The sequence below is a fragment of the Labrus mixtus genome, chromosome 5 (assembly GCF_963584025.1).
Source record: "Labrus mixtus chromosome 5, fLabMix1.1, whole genome shotgun sequence".
In the NCBI taxonomy this organism is placed as follows: Eukaryota; Metazoa; Chordata; class Actinopteri; order Labriformes; family Labridae; genus Labrus; species Labrus mixtus.
Window position 1 is genome coordinate 15,502,683 of NC_083616.1, and position 16,466 is coordinate 15,519,148.

The 16,466-nt window shown below is 40.8% G+C and overlaps 1 protein-coding gene across 1 annotated transcript; it reads left to right on the top strand.

The window, feature by feature from the left end:
• Positions 1-1,513: 1,513 nt before the first annotated feature.
• si:dkey-98f17.5 (uncharacterized protein LOC569123 homolog) lies at positions 1,514-16,399 on the top strand. The gene is made up of 13 exons (XM_061038091.1): positions 1,514-1,681; positions 3,253-3,364; positions 4,175-4,268; positions 4,894-4,948; positions 9,746-9,886; positions 9,978-10,138; positions 10,239-10,337; positions 12,636-12,781; positions 12,952-13,123; positions 13,249-13,361; positions 13,840-13,927; positions 15,165-15,253; positions 15,290-16,399. The coding sequence occupies exons 1-12, from the start codon at positions 1,570-1,572 to the stop codon at positions 15,216-15,218; spliced, it is 1,347 nt and encodes a 448-aa protein (XP_060894074.1). The 5' UTR covers positions 1,514-1,569; the 3' UTR covers positions 15,219-15,253; positions 15,290-16,399.
• The last annotated feature ends 67 nt before the right edge of the window (positions 16,400-16,466 follow it).

The following is a 16,466-nucleotide window of genomic DNA, read 5'->3' on the forward strand; positions in this document are numbered from 1 at the left end:
AGCAGCGCCTCGCCACAATGCTGTTACTCTCGCTGTGCTTGTCCAGGCCAGCGGGGGCAGCAGGGAGTTAATGACTGTTTACGATTAAGGGAGCTATAGGGGCTGGATGGATTATGAACAGCAGGAGCTAAGGATTTATGACGCAATAACAAATAATTCTACAGAAAATGCTGTTTCATTATCCAGAGTAAAGAATTGTAATGCATGTTATCTTGTTAACTACCATGTTGGATACACAGGAACAAATCAAGCACCATCAATAATGTGCTATATATCCTGAACAAATCAAATTCTTCAGCACACAGAAACACCAATTGATTTATACAATGCTGAAATTTTAAGCATAAGCGACTGTAGATGTTAGTTTGAATTCAATGTGCTGGTTGATAAGGCCGTCATATCTTAAATTAAACAACAAAACATCTACTACCCACTCCCTGCTAGCTAAAGGGTGGCTAAAGTTAGCCAGTGTTAGGCACGTACATGAAAAAACACAACCTACTTTTAACTCAAGGTGCAAAGTTACGCTCTTGAATGCAGTTTGTTCATTAAGTCTTTTTCTTCAACCTTCTCCTTGTCTTCATTATATATATATATATATATATATATTCAGATATCTGCCACACTAGCAGTTAGCATCCACGTTTCTCCAATTTGAACGGTCTCATTATTTTTCAAAACCGACATCATCCACTTCCCTTCTCCAAACGAACCATAATTCGAAAATTTGAATTAAACTTTGAATTAGCATTGTATCTCCCTTAAATCTTTCCAGTCTATGTATTTCAATCAGAGCTGCATTGACAAGAACAATCAAAAGCAGTCTATGGTTCAGATATTCAAACGTACCTAGCACAAGAAAGGCTCAGGTAAGAAAAAAGAAAAAGCCCTTTGCAACTTCGTTCCCACTGTTCACGGATTTGCAATCTGTAATAATAAATTTACAAACAACTTGTTTTGGATTGTCTCATAAAACAATTCAGAGAAATTAAAGGGGAGATACTATGAATATTATGAATCCACTTTTACAGTGACTTTGAACTGTGGGTAACCTGAGTGTCTACCGACCCACAAAATGTGAAATAAACCCATCCAGTCCTTAGTTTGTGGTCCGCATAAGTTAGACAAAACAGAGAAAAGTGCCCAGTTTTCACCTTGTGACGTCACAGTGGGATTCTGGTAAAAAACAAAAACAAAACAAAAAACATCCCCTCCCCTGGTATCTCTACCCATGGACTCGTTTGCATTTAAAGAGACACACACACCAAAACAGAGCGTTTTGAGAGAGCTGGTTTATACAGGGTCACAAACCTCCTCTGAGGCTTGATTCATGTTATATTTTGACCAAAGCACAGCACAGATGTTTCATTTATATATAATATGTCCTCTTTAATAGAATATCATGAGACTCCACTGTTCATGTTTAGTCTGTTGCTGTAGTGTGATGTCAGGGTTTGACCGCTGGAGGGCGCTTCATCCGCACAGGAGCCCGATGTGCGACACTGAAACTCTTCCCCCCGGAGGTTCATGGGGACCCGCTGAGAGGCGGCTTGGTGGCTGGTGGTCATAATGTCGGGCAGAAAGCCTCGGTCTGTGGCAAACCCCCTGGAGTCTGCGATCACTACGCCGGGGGAAAGGATCCTGAAAGAATGCCACAGTCTGTATGTCGACAGCGAAAACGGTAAATATTCAACAACCAGGTTAAGAAAAACGAGCCAACCTTTCAAGTTAGTTTCAAGACCGTGCAGCAGAAACAAGCAAGCCTAGTTGTGCTGTTATATAACTTTGTGGATCAGTTGGACTCTGAAGTTTGAGATGGTGTTAAAAGTGAAATCCTGTAGGTATGAGGTGGGGACTTGTTGGTGGTCTGCAGCAGCTGTCGGTCAGTGTCAATCATCACATGATGACATTGATAACTGAGGCTTTTCTGCAGCCTGCAGCCTGCAGCAGGGCAGCGCCTTAACTCTGTCAGATAACACCCCTGCAACATGTTGTATGGCAAACTGTCGAGCCCAGAGGGGCTAGGACTGAACCAACAACATGTCTCTTTTGTGTGCTGGAAGATAAATATTGGAGGGGTGTACAACAACACGTCTTTTATACTGAGAGGTTCACTCGATCACTGAGCGTCACAGAGCTCAGAGTCAATGAGGAGGTGTCCTGTCTAACTTTTACACTAATATTGTTACAGTAGCTGCATTATACAGTTGATCGTCAAACCACTTTTTTTTTGTCAAGTATTAAGCTAATTATAAGTTCGTTTTGGATATGTGACAAAATGTATTTTTGTTTCTTTACTCCCCTATGTCACTTTACTGAATATATTGAGGTTGTAGACAAGAGGGACATTTAAGGGTGTCCCCTTGGGCTTGTAGAAATAATGATCCAAAATATCCCCCCAAAACACCGGATCAATAAAAGAAACACATGATCATTCCATTATGAGTTATGACAATAAACATTTGTTGCAGCCCTTGTCATGGTTAACCAACAAAAGAGAAAGAAACGGGTTTGTATGATTTTGAGCTACAGTTTCACCTTTGACTGACACTCTTAACGGGTAATATAAAACTTCATTTCAGGAAGTTTTCTGGAAAGAATTAAGAGGCGCAAACTAAAAAGTAAGAATTATTCAGATGCCAGTGTGGGCTGCCTTACAACTCTGAAAAGAACCATTCAGCAAACTGGTTTCATTGTACAGCTGTTAGATTTTCAGGATATCACTCTGGTATAGCATCTCTAAACCTTATCCAGGATTTCTTACAAGTTCAGGGATCACTGTAGAAGGAAAAAAAAAGCAAAAAAACATCTCGGGTAAATGGGCATTTTTCTAAATGCTTCTCATCATTATTACATACCTTTTTAGATATAATGTTGATTAAATGTCCATAAAGGGACAAAAAATGCTACTTCACAGAGATCAAGGTGATGTCTTCAAATATGGGTTATGTCAAAACTATTGCTGTATTACCATTTATTCATATAAAATGATTTATGGCGAAGGAAGCCATAATTTGTATTTGAAGCTGTACATGTGTTTATGTATTTTCACCGTTTTTACTTGAAGAATAACTGCAGTAAAACAAAATAGTCAACAGTTACTTTGCTGTCTACAAAGATGTATAGATGAGCACCCAGTAGTTCTCTTTTCGTATTTCTATATAGTTGATGTAACACATTGCATTGTGATGATGCAACTTTAACTTCTCCACGCCCTGCTTATTGTGTCTTCATGTTTTTGTGTGTTTTCAGGCCTGGTGAAGATTGCCAGCAGCCTGGGAGTGTGTCTCCTGCCTCCCAGAAAGAAGATAATAGTGATGATAATGGGTAACCATTCTGCAGGGAAGAGCTCCTTCATTAACTGGTAAAACATTTCTCTTTTGATGGGATCTGTGGTCTTTAGGAATTAAATGCCACACTCGAGTCATTGAGGGATTTGCTGTCATTTAATAAACCGTGATGCTGTTTAACCGTTTAAATAAGTAGCTTAAGTTTTATTTATTTTAATTAAGTTTTTTTTGATATTGCAGCACTCAGTTAAAGGGAAATATTTAGAATCTTCTCTGAGAAGACGCTCTAGTGTTGAGTTTTACTATAATCAAGATTTGCATGAGAATGAAAACCGCCTGGGCGCTTGTGGCTCAGTTGGTAGAGTCATCGACTCTCAACTGGAAGGTCGAGGGTTCAATCCCCAGCTGGGCAACATGTCCGATGTGTCCTTGGGCAAAACACTTAACGCTGCTTCGGTGGCGGTGTATGAATGGGATTAGTTACTTCTGATGGATGATACTACATAGCGATCACTACCATCAGTGTGTGAATACTTTAGTTTAGTTCTGAGATCTGAGAGATTGGAGAGGACAAGAAAGTCTGTTTGTTCAGAGTTCAAATCACTCTTCAACAAGTCCTCTTATTAATAAACTGGTCTTTTTAAAGTGATTAAACATTTTTTAGTTTAATAGATGTTAAACCAATTGACACGCTGTGATAAATGACAGATTGCTGTGTTCATGTATTGAAGCTTCCCTTTTCGATGTAAATGAAAAATAAAGAAGACAGTCGGACAAAATCAGCAATATGAAGATGTCAATTTGTACTCTTGCACTGTGAATACAAGATGAAAGGAACAAATGGTTGCTGCAGCTGTCTTTGATGTGGATTGCTGTGGTTTCAGGTATGTTGAAGAGCACATACAGAAAGCTGGCGTCGCCATCGAAACTCAGGGCTTCACGTTCATCACAAGTGGGCGTAAAAGAGAATCACTGACGGTAAGAAGAGCAACCATCACTTATAATGACAGACTTAATGTACAACGTTATTAAAAGCTTTTACACAGATCGACCAACTTATGCATGAAAACACAACAAGCAGCTTCATTTTGCATGCTTCAATTAATGAAATGTACATTTCATATATTGTGTTTTTGACTGTCGTGAAGTTGTAGTCCGATATGTGCGATGTCAGCCTTTATGCAGTCAGTGGTGATTTGTCTTTCTGTAGGCTGCTCCAGTAAGAGGCTTTGAATAGAAACACACACACACACACACACACACACACACACACACACACACACACACACACACACACACACACACACACACACACACACACACACACAATGGAGGCACCTACTTCTCCATCTCCTCTCATCCTCTGCCTCTGTGTTCATCTCCTGCTGTGGCTGGAGGTGATGAAGTTGAATCATATATTTGTGGTAAAAGACTGCAGAGCGGAAGGATTATCTCCTACATACAGAAGAATCTTTAAGAACGTGCACTGAGCTTGAGTGCAAAGTATTGAGAAAGGAAAGCATACTCTGCTGTAACTTAGACTAACTGCACATAAACATTTATCTCACCATGTGACTGTCTTTGTTTTGTCACTCTTTCACAGGGAAATGCAACGCTACATCTCTACCCTCACTTTCGGCCGCTCCTTGAGTTTAAAGGTGAGTCTTTTCTTCATGTTTCAGCATCAGAAACGTGCACTGTCTTTTTAAAGTGCATGCTAGTCCTATGCTAAAACTCATTCTCGATTAGTAGCCGCTTTATGTGGATTTGCCTTGAATACTGAAACCAGCTTGTTTTCTCCTCTGCTGTGTTGTTAAGATCAGCGCCGCAGTAAACCCCCATATCAAGCTTCCAAATAAACCGTATACAGTGACAGCCATTTGCTGTATGTATACAGTGCTGGGATCTCTTCTCTTTCTCATACAGCTGTCTGCTGTTCATGAGAGGAGCTGTTTGGATGTTTGGAGGTATTATGACTGGATTTCAGTGTTTTTCTCACTTACTCTCTTTAAACACATCAAACAAATGATCACCAATGTAATGGATGCACCGTCTTCTACTTTAAATAATGATTCATATAGTATCCAGAGAGAAATTAAGAGGGATAGAGAGAGAGAATGAGAGAAACAACTCCAGCTCTCAGAGGGACACTGTGGAAAGCTCCATGCTGCACACCAGCTCTCTCCAGGCTCACCACCAGCTACCTGTGCTTTACTCAACGTCCTGTCAGTGTCCTGTCACCGTACGCTGCATCACTGCATCACTGCAGGGTCCCTCTTGGAGCTGGATCCCCTTCATTCTATCTGTTTCTCTCTTTTCTCTCTCTCTCTCTATCTCTCTCTCTCTCTCTCTCTGCAGTTTATTGTTCGACACTTATAACTGAATCCACACTTTCATTCATGTTAGTTTATCATATTCAGAATCAAACTACAATGATGACTGGATACTATACAAATCAGTTTAACATAGTTTAAGGAAATGCATCAAAAAATGTAACAAGTATTTTTTAAGCCCTGGATTTAAAAGCTGACATTTTTTGGGGCGATAAAAGAAAACCTCCTTTCAGCCTTTCTTTTTTTTTTGCTCTTTTTGTTGTTAAATCATCTTTAATATGTTAAAAAAAAGAACTTTAAAGGGTTATTTTTTCAGCTTGATGTTTGCTGCCCCCATCTGGTCAAAGAATACATTATGGAGGCTTGTGATCTGTTAAGCATCATTATGAAGCATGATGTTTCATTTGAGATAGTTGCAAATGAGGTTAAGTGTTCACAACATTAATTTATCACCTCAGTCATAAGACCCTAACACTGTCTGCAGCTTATCCAGTACGTATTTGGTGATAGTTTCATGTGTTTACACGGAGTAGGCGGTAAGAATATGGAAATCATATTTTAATATACAAACAAATTCAATGTGACTTGATTAATAATGATTACATGTGCTGCCTGAGAGTCAGCCAAACCACAGAATGTAGGGTCTGAACCAAGAGCACGGTTCATACTGTAGGTCCTATATATGTTCTCTGTGCTATATGGGCACATATATGTGCTATATGGGCACCTGCCATTTGCTGAGTGTGGCCTCATTTTGGAATGGTGTGCTGTCAGTTCACAGCAATCTCACATTAGTCAACTTTAAGCTAATAAAAAGGTTTAAAATGTCTCTTTAAGGCCCAAAAGACACAAGATTGTATCACAGTGTATTCAGTTTGCCAGCCACAACAAGTAACAAACCAAAGTATTTATGGGGTGCACATGACAGGACTCATTTCTCCAGATGGAGCTGGTATCTCTTAACATTATACTGTAAGTGTTGGACCTATATGCTGCCACGTGCCAAGTGTTGTGCATTGTCCAAAGACCCCTGGTTATTTTCCTGTATGGCCTGGTTACTAAGTAAGATGAAAAGCCCTGATGTGTGTGGGTTACACAGGCGACCCAGCTACTACAAAAAGCTTGAGTGTCGTTGCTTTTCACATAAAGTAAGCTCAATTTAAAGTCACTGTGAGAAACCTTCAGTTTGTGCCGACTTTGCCCCCCCCCCCCCCCCCCCCCCCCCCCCCCATGTGGACGGAGTGGTTTCTCTTGTTTCTTTGCTGGTTTTGTTCTGTGAATGTAGAAGTTGTCTTGTGATTTCATATCACCCTCTGTAAATGTTTGCTGTGTCCAAAAAGGATCAATTAGTCTGACTCCATCCCCCATGGAAGTGGTTTTAGGCATTAATGATAAAAGCATAGAAATATGGATCTTGTCACATGAATATTCAGAAGCATCAGGAGTTATCTGTTTCAAAACAAATACAAAACTCCTCACGTAGGAGCATTAAAACATGTCCTCCAACATGTGCTTTCTTATGACTATTTATTTATGTTATTGCTTATCCCATGTCTCTCGTGATTTAAGGTTTCACTCTGATGACTCAACGCTGAGTCATTCTTTGACGTGTCAAGTTTTTACCTTTTTAATTCAGAATCCTGCTCCCCTCCTGATACATCTGTGCAAGTAGTTTCTGAGATGTGATCCCCTGTTGAGATTCCTCTCACATGGAAGAAAGAGTGACATGATTACAGCACATTGTGCCCAGACTATCGCTCTCAGCTCGCTGTGCAGCAGCAGCAGTGATCTGAAGCTTCTGGATGTTGAGGTGGTCGTGAGGAAGAGTCTGGGTGTGCCTTCTGTCTGAGGGGGAGGGGAGCTGTGTGTGTGTGTGTGTGTGTGTGTGTGTGTGTGTGTGTGTGTGTGTGTGTGTGTGTGTGTGTGTGTGTGTGTGTGTGTGTGTGTGTGTGTGTGTGTGTGTGTGTGTGTGTGTGTGTGTGTGTGTGTGTGTGTGTGTGTGTGTGTGTGTGTGTGTGTGTGTGTGTGTGTGTGTGTGTGTGTGTGTGTGTGTGTGTGTGTGTGTGTGTGTGTGTGTGTGTGTGTGTGTGTGTGTGTGTGTGTGTGTGTGTGTGTGTGTGTGTGTGTGTGTGTGTGTGTGTGTGTGTGTGTGTGTGTGTGTGTGTGTGTGTGTGTGTGTGTGTGTGTGTGTGTGTGTGTGTGGACAGTTTAAGTGTGGAGAGCGAGGGTTCACTGGGTGCGGACTGGGAGCGCTCGCGGTATGGCTTGTGAGTCACACGCCCCATCGACAGCAGTGCAGTGGAGTCAGGAGGAGCTGCTGAGAAATGTCACAGCCGTTAGAGACGCCTCAGCCCCGACCGCAGCAGCAGCAGGAGCAGCAGGAGCAGCAGGAGCAGCAGCAGCTCTACACCGCAGGCCTGACACTTGCACAACATCACCCATCTACAGCTGGAAATCTTCTTATCTGAAGCTCATCTCTGCCTCTGAAAATCCACTCTATCAGGAAATTGTTCACCTGTCACAGCAGCTGAGGATGACTCATCAAAAAAGCAGCGTTTACATTTATGTGGGAGTAGCGGCTGCTTTTACAGTTTGTTCTCTTTCGGGATGTGCATGGAAGTACTTTTTAATGTCATTCCAGGCTTAGCATGAAGGACGTGTAACTCTGTATTTTTGTCTTAAACTTTGCAACCTGTTGTCATGAGGTCAGGCTGCGTGAGAGTTTTAAGAGTACCTCACAAGTGAAATGTTGTGTGGTTGTTTTCTCCGCCCTTGCACTTAAGTTAAATGTGCATTGTGTCTTGTCTGAACTGTTTGTCCAACACGTTCTTTTTTTAGTCTTGGTCAATGCAGCATTATGGCAGCCTTTGCCCTTTTCCTCGTGTATGAGATCTCCAGTGTAGCCTTCTCAGTTACAGCCACTTGAGGAACTTAGCACGCATGGCAAGCATCGCTCTCTTCCCTTCACTTTAAAAAAAAAAAAAAAGCCTGGCATGTGTTGTATTTCTTTCATTGGTTGTGTTAAGATGCATGCATGTGTATATTTTGATTGAATGATTCTGAAGAGGGAAAGTAAAGATTAGCAGCCTTCTAGAGAGCGAATGAAAGGATTTCTCCATCTAATGTTTGATGCATGAAAGCAACAGCCTTCCTATCACCTTTTGCACAAAGTAATATCTAAATATTGCAAGACAATTGGAATATACTTCTAGGAGGTGTTGAAAGAAGCATATGCGTTGATGATGTGTCCATGCTGATGTAAGAAAAACATAAGGGAATGCTAATGTGCTCCAGCAGCAGCAGCTTTGCTCTCTGCAGTACAATGATGTGATTTGTGCTGCCTGTTAACACCTGCCTCCTCCTATGAAACAGCCTCAGTCTCATCCCGGGCCTGTATGTATGTGTGGGGGATGTGGAGCAAAGATGAGGTTGTGTGTTGGTGGATGTGGGTGGGGTTTATTCTGTTCATAGTTGGTGTTTGTCTGAATAGTGATCCTGTTCTGGTGCTCAGACTCAGGGTTTCAGGGGGACTTGTATGTGGCTTGCTTTGGTGTATCGTAACCTCACAGTGCGTTGCCTCACAGTCGTTCTTCACTGGCTAGCTTTATGTCCCACGCCCCACGCTAAAGCTGCCAGTTGAAGAGCTGTTGTGTGTGTAACCATGACAACAGATCAGCGCAGAGTGAACTGTGAAAAAAACACATTAGCTATTAATGTTTTTACGCTTTTGATTGGACATTTTGTCAGTTAGGGTGTGGCCTACTGACAGACGTTCTCCCATGTGTTAGTGCATCTACGTAGTACGACGATGAAGTACATGATCTTATCTCGGATCATTCAGTACATTTTGCGATTTAAAATACAAAAATGCACACTAACGGAAAAACGCAAGCGTTAAAGTCGAGAACAGTTGAAAGTGTTCTTGATCTTTAGTGTCACCGTCCTCCCTCAGGGGTTCAAGTATTGACCGCACTGCGGCTTCCAGTAGCACACAGTAATACAGTCATTAGAGGTGACAGCTTCCTGCAGGGACTCAGCTTTTATTTCATCATCAGTGTTCTATTATGAGTTTATCCCGAGGGAAGCACCTGCACACACGCACTGTTTATGTGTTTATTCCAGGTGTTACAGACTATCTGTCTGCTGAGATCTCCACCTCCAAACAGAAGAAGTTCAGTCTGGTTACATTTGTGGACACGCCGGGTTTGGTGGACGGGGACATGGTCTACCCTTTTAATGTCAACAGCGCCATCACTTGGCTGGGTATGTCTTTGCATCTGTAAGTGTCACTTTCTACTCTAAAGCAATTTTTGTCTCTCTAATGGATGTCTCTTTTTTATTCTTTTTGGTGCAGGTGAACAGTCTGATTTGGTGTTTGTGTTCTTCGACCCGATGGGTCAGGCGCTCTGCAAGCGCACACTCAACATCGTGGAGCAGCTGAGTGAGAAATGTGGAGACAAACTGCTGTTCTATCTCAGCAAGGCAGATGAAGCCGGGAAGGAAACGGACAGGCAGGTTGGTCCAATGATCATGTGTCTTTTTTAAAACAAATGGATTTGATCTTGTAAAAATCTAAGTAAACCTCAATAAAATGTCCTTGTTTTTTTTTTCACAGAGGGTAATGATGCAGATAGTCCAGGAACTGTGTCGCCGTCCAGGTCTTAACAAATGTGGTTTTGATATGCCTACTATATACATACCCAACCCACAGAAGGTAAGACTGTTTGTTTGCTTAATGTTTCTGTGATTGATAGTTAACATTTTGAGATTGTCTAGTTTGTCATCGGCGTCTGTCAAGAAAAGAAAGTATCAAATACCAGGATGCACTTGTTTCACTTACCGGTACTTACTTGACTTTTATTCCTTACAAGCAAGAGCCTTCCCCCATATGACTAAGTAGAGAAACACACGTCTCCTTCTTTAAAGCTTTTAGAGCAATACACTTCAAGTTTATGCATGTGGCCTCACTCCAGATGTGATTGGAACGCTTGTAATTGGACTGAGAATCCAATCCTTCCTTTTGTATTTCCCATATGACTTACATATACATCCGTGAAATGATCCTCATCCCTTAACTTATTCATACATATCCACATATACAGATCCAATATCGAGTTTCGATATTTACACAAATACATTAAAGGGATACTTCACCCATTTGCATTAAGCTTTGTATCATTAGAAACCTGGTCGTATTTTTGAATGGTCGTACATCCCGCCCTCATTTTCCCCTGAGATGGGAAATCTTTGTATTTCTAAGTCCTACAAGGAGTTTCCAGTGACGCAAAAATCGTCATTTTGTGTCACTGGAAGCTGTTGTGGTTAGCAAGGTGAAACTACATCGCTAGTTCCTCATATTTTCGACCACTGAAGCTACAGACAAATCACAGATCAGTGGGTGGGAACTCACTTCCAGAATCGAAACTTAACGTCTGCCATATTGCTTGGAAGCTATGCTAACAGGCCGGGGCCACCGCTGGCCTCCAGGGCCGCCAGGGCCGCCGCTGGCCGCAGCAGCTGAGAAACAAAACCAGCCTGTCGGCAGCAACCGTCTCGCCGCTATATTGCTATATTGCTATATTGCTATATTGCTGGACGCCGCCGGCCGCTGCCAGCTCAGCAGCCGAGACATAAGGCCTGCCTGTCGGTGGTGGTGAGGGCGAGGAGCCCGGGCCGGCTCGAACTGGGGCGGACTGGTAGTGTTGGTGCTCTCACTGTTTGCCTATGGACACAGACATACAGTCTGTTTTCTGCCAGGAATTTCCAAAATACCAATTCCATCTGGAAGAAATCTCGGAATCAGTTGAGGAAATGGCCTTATGTGTTGAAGTAAACATGTCTGTAAACCTGACCTTAGTGGGAGTGGCCTGCGGTGCTGTGCATTCTGGGATTTGGTGTCTTTCATCCACATGAGCCACAAAGACACTTTCTGCCTTTTCACGGCCAAGAAGGCACCAACATCAAAATGTATTTCACATTTCTACTACATATATGACCCAATGTCAATACAGATTCATGTTTCAACGGGTGAAGTATCCCTTTAATAAGTATCCCTCACAAGACAGGAGCCTTTTTTTTTTCTTTTCTTTTCTTTCCTCTTTTAGACGTCAGACCGGGTCTGATCTCAGGTCAGGATTTAAAGCTCTCTGCTTCCTTTGGGGTTGAACTGCCATTGATTGCTTTTGAATGTAAATTCTCCGTTCCAGGTTTCCTGGTGGCTCTTGATGGCTGGAACAGCATGATTAATTTTGCAACAAGATGAATGAGAGATTTATCTACTCTGGGGTGGGGGGGGGGCAGGGGTTGTAAACCATGGCCCCGGATCAGCCACCTTTTACATTTTCAGCTCCAGTCTTGAATTATTGCTGCACCATCTTGTGATCTACAACCACAAAGCTCCACCACTGATGGTAGATTTGTGCATTCCTGCAGAAGTCCAATTTATTCTTGTTGAGCGAGTGCAGCTTAACTTCCTGCAGAGTGACCAAAGCATCAGTCAAAACACCCTCAGGATTAGAGTTAGAAGCAGCATTTGTTGTCAAAGCTTCCAGACCTTTCCTTTTTGAGATACACATCTGAACATGTTCGAACAATTATTCCAAAGAGGATGCTGTTGTTGTTGTTCTTTTCTTTTCATTCAGTCCTTTACAACTTCAATAAAATAACAAATCGGTCCTTGGAAAACAAATGATGAGAAAAACAGAAACTCTCCTTCATGTTGTAGAAAACTGTATGAAGGGTTTGGATTCAGAATGAAAGACACCAGCGTTTTTCTGTGATCAGTTTAAACCCTTTGGCGTTGTGACCAAACTTTATCCTTTAGTCCAGAAAACCAGAAGGATCTCAACACAAAGATACACCATAAAATAAAAGTACACTGACAGTCTCTCCCCTGGTATTTGAAGGTTTAATATGGTTTTGTGATTATATATTGAATGCTTCCTTTATAGAAAAAATAAAGTAAAAAAAAATCAATCATTTGCAGGATCACTTTTTCCTATGTGTTTTCCAGCCAAGCCGCTGTGTGAACCAGATCGATGGAGTGTGTCAGACCATCGAGAAGACCATAAACCAGGCTGTTCAGAAGACTTTGGATCAGCTGGAGAAAGACTGTGACCTTATCTGTTCCACAATCAGCAGCAGAATTGAGAAAGACAGGTTTGACTCTCGACATACAGCACGCCGTGTTTCACTGTGTTCAGGCTACAACTAAAGCTAATTAACCCTGATGCAAGATGCCTCCTGCAAAGCCGGAGATAAGAGTCGACAGATATTACTCTCTGCAGAAAATGTGATATTAAAACCAGATTTCTTTTGTGCGCATGCAGGGCTGACGCGACGCACAACAAAAGCGTCCGTCTTCACTCGTTCCTCTGTGGGGCACTGGGCATTGTCCTCCCTACCCTCTTCATCCTCAGCTTCATTGTGAACACCATCTCCAAAGAGCAGCTGGATGAGCTGCTTGGTGAAGGGCCGGCTCGGACGGTTTCCATCTTCACAGTGAGTCACACTGGCAATATATATATATTTTTTTTTACATCTTACAGATAACATCACAGTAGAATGTCATTTCATTTCATTGTGAACCAGGGTCTCTGTGTGTCTATTCAACATGTATCTCTCAGGGAATAGTGATGTTTTTATGGGACTGGATACCAGAAGATGGACAAGTTGTGTTTGTCCTCATCTTTGGAGCTTTTTGCTACCTTCTGCTGTTCCTAGCAAAGTACTTTGCAGGGTGAGTGTTAAAGTACAAACATACACAAAACTGTGTTATTGAAACACCAAACATAGATTTGCTTTGCTTGTTGGTTGTGAAGATGATCTGTCCCCCCACCCCCCACCCCCCACAGTTCACTGAATATGTTTTTAAACTGTTGATCAAATAAATAAGCCATTTAATGAAATAACTGTAGGATATTAGAGATGTGAACTCTGAATAAAATTCTGAACCATCGATTAATTGAGGGAATCATCCTCAGGTGAATCAATGACAAATATATAAATTGAAGCACAACTTGTGATGGCCATTTGGTTCAGGACCAGCTTATTAAAGCAGGTTACTTAACATTAAATACTGATCTTAAATGATATACATCTTTGCCTCTTAGACAAATGTCTCAAGCTGTAGATCACACAGACACACACTCACAAATACACAGATAATGATTCTTGAAATGCTGAGTGAACATTGTTGTGATGCTCTTCATTCTCAGCCGGGGGAATAAGACTCTGACGAAGAAGGAGAAGAAGTTGATGGCAGAGTACAATGAATATATCCAGGACATCGTCAAAACAAAGAAGGTTAGAATTTATTCTACTATGCCATGTCTAATATTAGGGATGTAACGCTACACTGATCTCACCATATGATACGTATCATGACACTGAGTTTACGATACCATTTAATCCAGATTTTCTCTGATTTTATAAGTTTTATAAATAAATTAAATTGATGTCAGGTTATGAAAAAATTAGATTATTTTCATTTAATTCTCTGCCAGTGAAAAAAACACAATATATACTTTTTTATTCTTGATTTGTATGTAAGACTTTTGAACTATTCTTATTATAGTTACTAACAAACCAATTCATATTTTTTTCTAATAAAAAATGTATATGATAACGTCTTACGAAAGACCTTTTGGAAAAATTTATTTAACATAAACAAAATACTTTCACTGAGCTCCTGAAGGCTCGGGTAAGACAAAATAAGAAGCCAGTTGTAAATCTGTGCACCGCTTATTATCAGTGACAATGGATTGCAATTTGTGGGCGTGATTTTGTAAACTGTCCCGTAGGACTTGTTAACTGAGTGCACAGTTTGCAAAAAATAGCAAAGTGTACACAGATTGCTTATCCATGTGCACAGTTTGCAATCCCAAAGACTGTAAATATTGGGCACGTATTAACAAACGTTTTTTTTATCTTTTCTTACCTGAGCCTTAAGAGTCTTTGTAGATTTGAGAACAAATCCCAAATCAGATAAATACATCTTTACAGTAAATACATCTATAGCACACATAATGATAATCTGTTTAAATACACTGGTACAGTCTGTGTGTCCGACATTGAAGCACAGAAAGCTTTTGGAAGACACTGAACAACCGTCTTTTGATCGCCTAATAGAAATTTACATCTTTTTTTTCAAAAGTTGGGTCATTACAGCTTGCTCTAATGCGTTAATCATCAGACATAATCATTTCAGTAACAATACATGTAGTCATTTCAATGTGTCTTGCCCTCGTTTGGGTGAGGGAAGTTTCCAATCTGCTTCCCAGCATATTTTATTATGTTCCTGGTGTCTCGAGCTCGCTGTGCTTTGTGCTGCATCATGTTAGTTGTGCTATTTTGTCATTCATCTGTCTTTTGCAATGTTATTATATAATATATTTTTGGTTTAATCGATTTATATTGTCCATATTTGTATCGATTTTTAAGGTATTGTTACATCCCTTTAATATAGAAGTTGCTCATTTGTTGCTCAGCTGTTCATTTGTGATTTTGGACACATCTCACACAGTTAATTTTTCCTCCACAGGGGAAACTGTATGAATGGTACCTCCAGCAGTGCGCAGCAGAATATGACCTCTGACCCCTGGGTAAACTGGAGACTGTTTCAAGATGTGTGTCTGCATCTTGCCGCAAGCTCTGTGTGAAGGGAAGCTTGAATGCCACATTATGTAACATTTGCTACTTATTGTGGTTTCAGGTGGAATTTTGAAGAGATGAGCATCCACCAAATAATGTGATGTTTATCCTTTGAGTTAGCAGGTGTTACCTCTAATGCTGCAGAGTTCACTGCCAACATTTCTCATCTCAAGAGTTTCAATATTCAAAATCTCAAAAGGGCTTTTATACGTCAGTACAGGAGAAACTGTGATTGTAGTCGTTTGACAAAAAACTCAGAATGTGAATTTTTATAGCACAGTTATGTCAAACGTACACATTAGTGTTTGCAAAAGGATTTTTTCTTAATCTCCAAAAGGAACTTGTGGCCAGCAAGTGTTTCTTCTAGGATGAAGCCTGTTCTTGTTGTCGTCTTGTTCCTCAAATCTCATCGCACCGTCCTGAAGTCATGTTGTGTGTGCAATATAAGAGAAGGCCCTATATATAGCAATACTACAACAGCTGATGCTCTGAAAACTTCCCGGGCATTACAGTCAGACTTTTCATCACATATTGTTTTATATAAATAAGAGCTTTAAGCTGTCTCCTGCCTCCAAATATTCTCTAATCTACTGTTGTTTTTAAATATGAACAATGACTAGTGGTCATATTTACATGAACCACAGTCCATTATGTGACTGAAATACTTTAAATACAACAGTGAATTTTAACTGGTGAGCAATAATGTCTATTTACAGCACTGATATGTATCTTCCAGTCGTCACTGAGCCTACTCATGTTTACAGTACCTACATGAAAAACTACTTTTAAGACTACACCACCATTCACTGCCTTCACTCCAATGTTTGTACGTAGACAAATAATGTACACAACCTCTACGGCCTGAACACGATCAGTTTGTGTGGTGTGTGTGTAAGATGCTTAGAAAAGAGATGCTTCATTTATTTTTAAATTGTGTGTGACTTAACATATTCTGTCGACATCTTCCAAAAATTGTTCTTATAAGAAAGTTTGACTTACCTGGCTTTTCTAGAAATCTTTTTTTTTTTGCCATTAAAGCCTCAAAGAAAGAAACATGTTATGAAGCTGCACGCTGTGCTCTTTTACATCCTTGAATCTTATTAAACATTTCCTATGACTTGTAAATTATTGGCATGACTCCTGGATGTTCAAATATGCTCACGTAAATAAAGGGAGGGGGGGGGGGGGTTAG

Excerpts from the sequence above, each read along its gene's own strand:
- si:dkey-98f17.5 (XM_061038091.1), top strand. The coding sequence starts at position 1,570 with ATGTCGGGCAGAAAGCCTCGGTCTGTGGCAAACCCCCTGGAGTCTGCG. Across the intron at positions 9,887-9,977 it reads CAGCGCCATCACTTGGCTGG|GTGAACAGTCTGATTTGGTG; the intron begins GTATGTCTTTGC and ends TTTTTGGTGCAG. Across the intron at positions 12,782-12,951 it reads AGCAGAATTGAGAAAGACAG|GGCTGACGCGACGCACAACA; the intron begins GTTTGACTCTCG and ends GTGCGCATGCAG.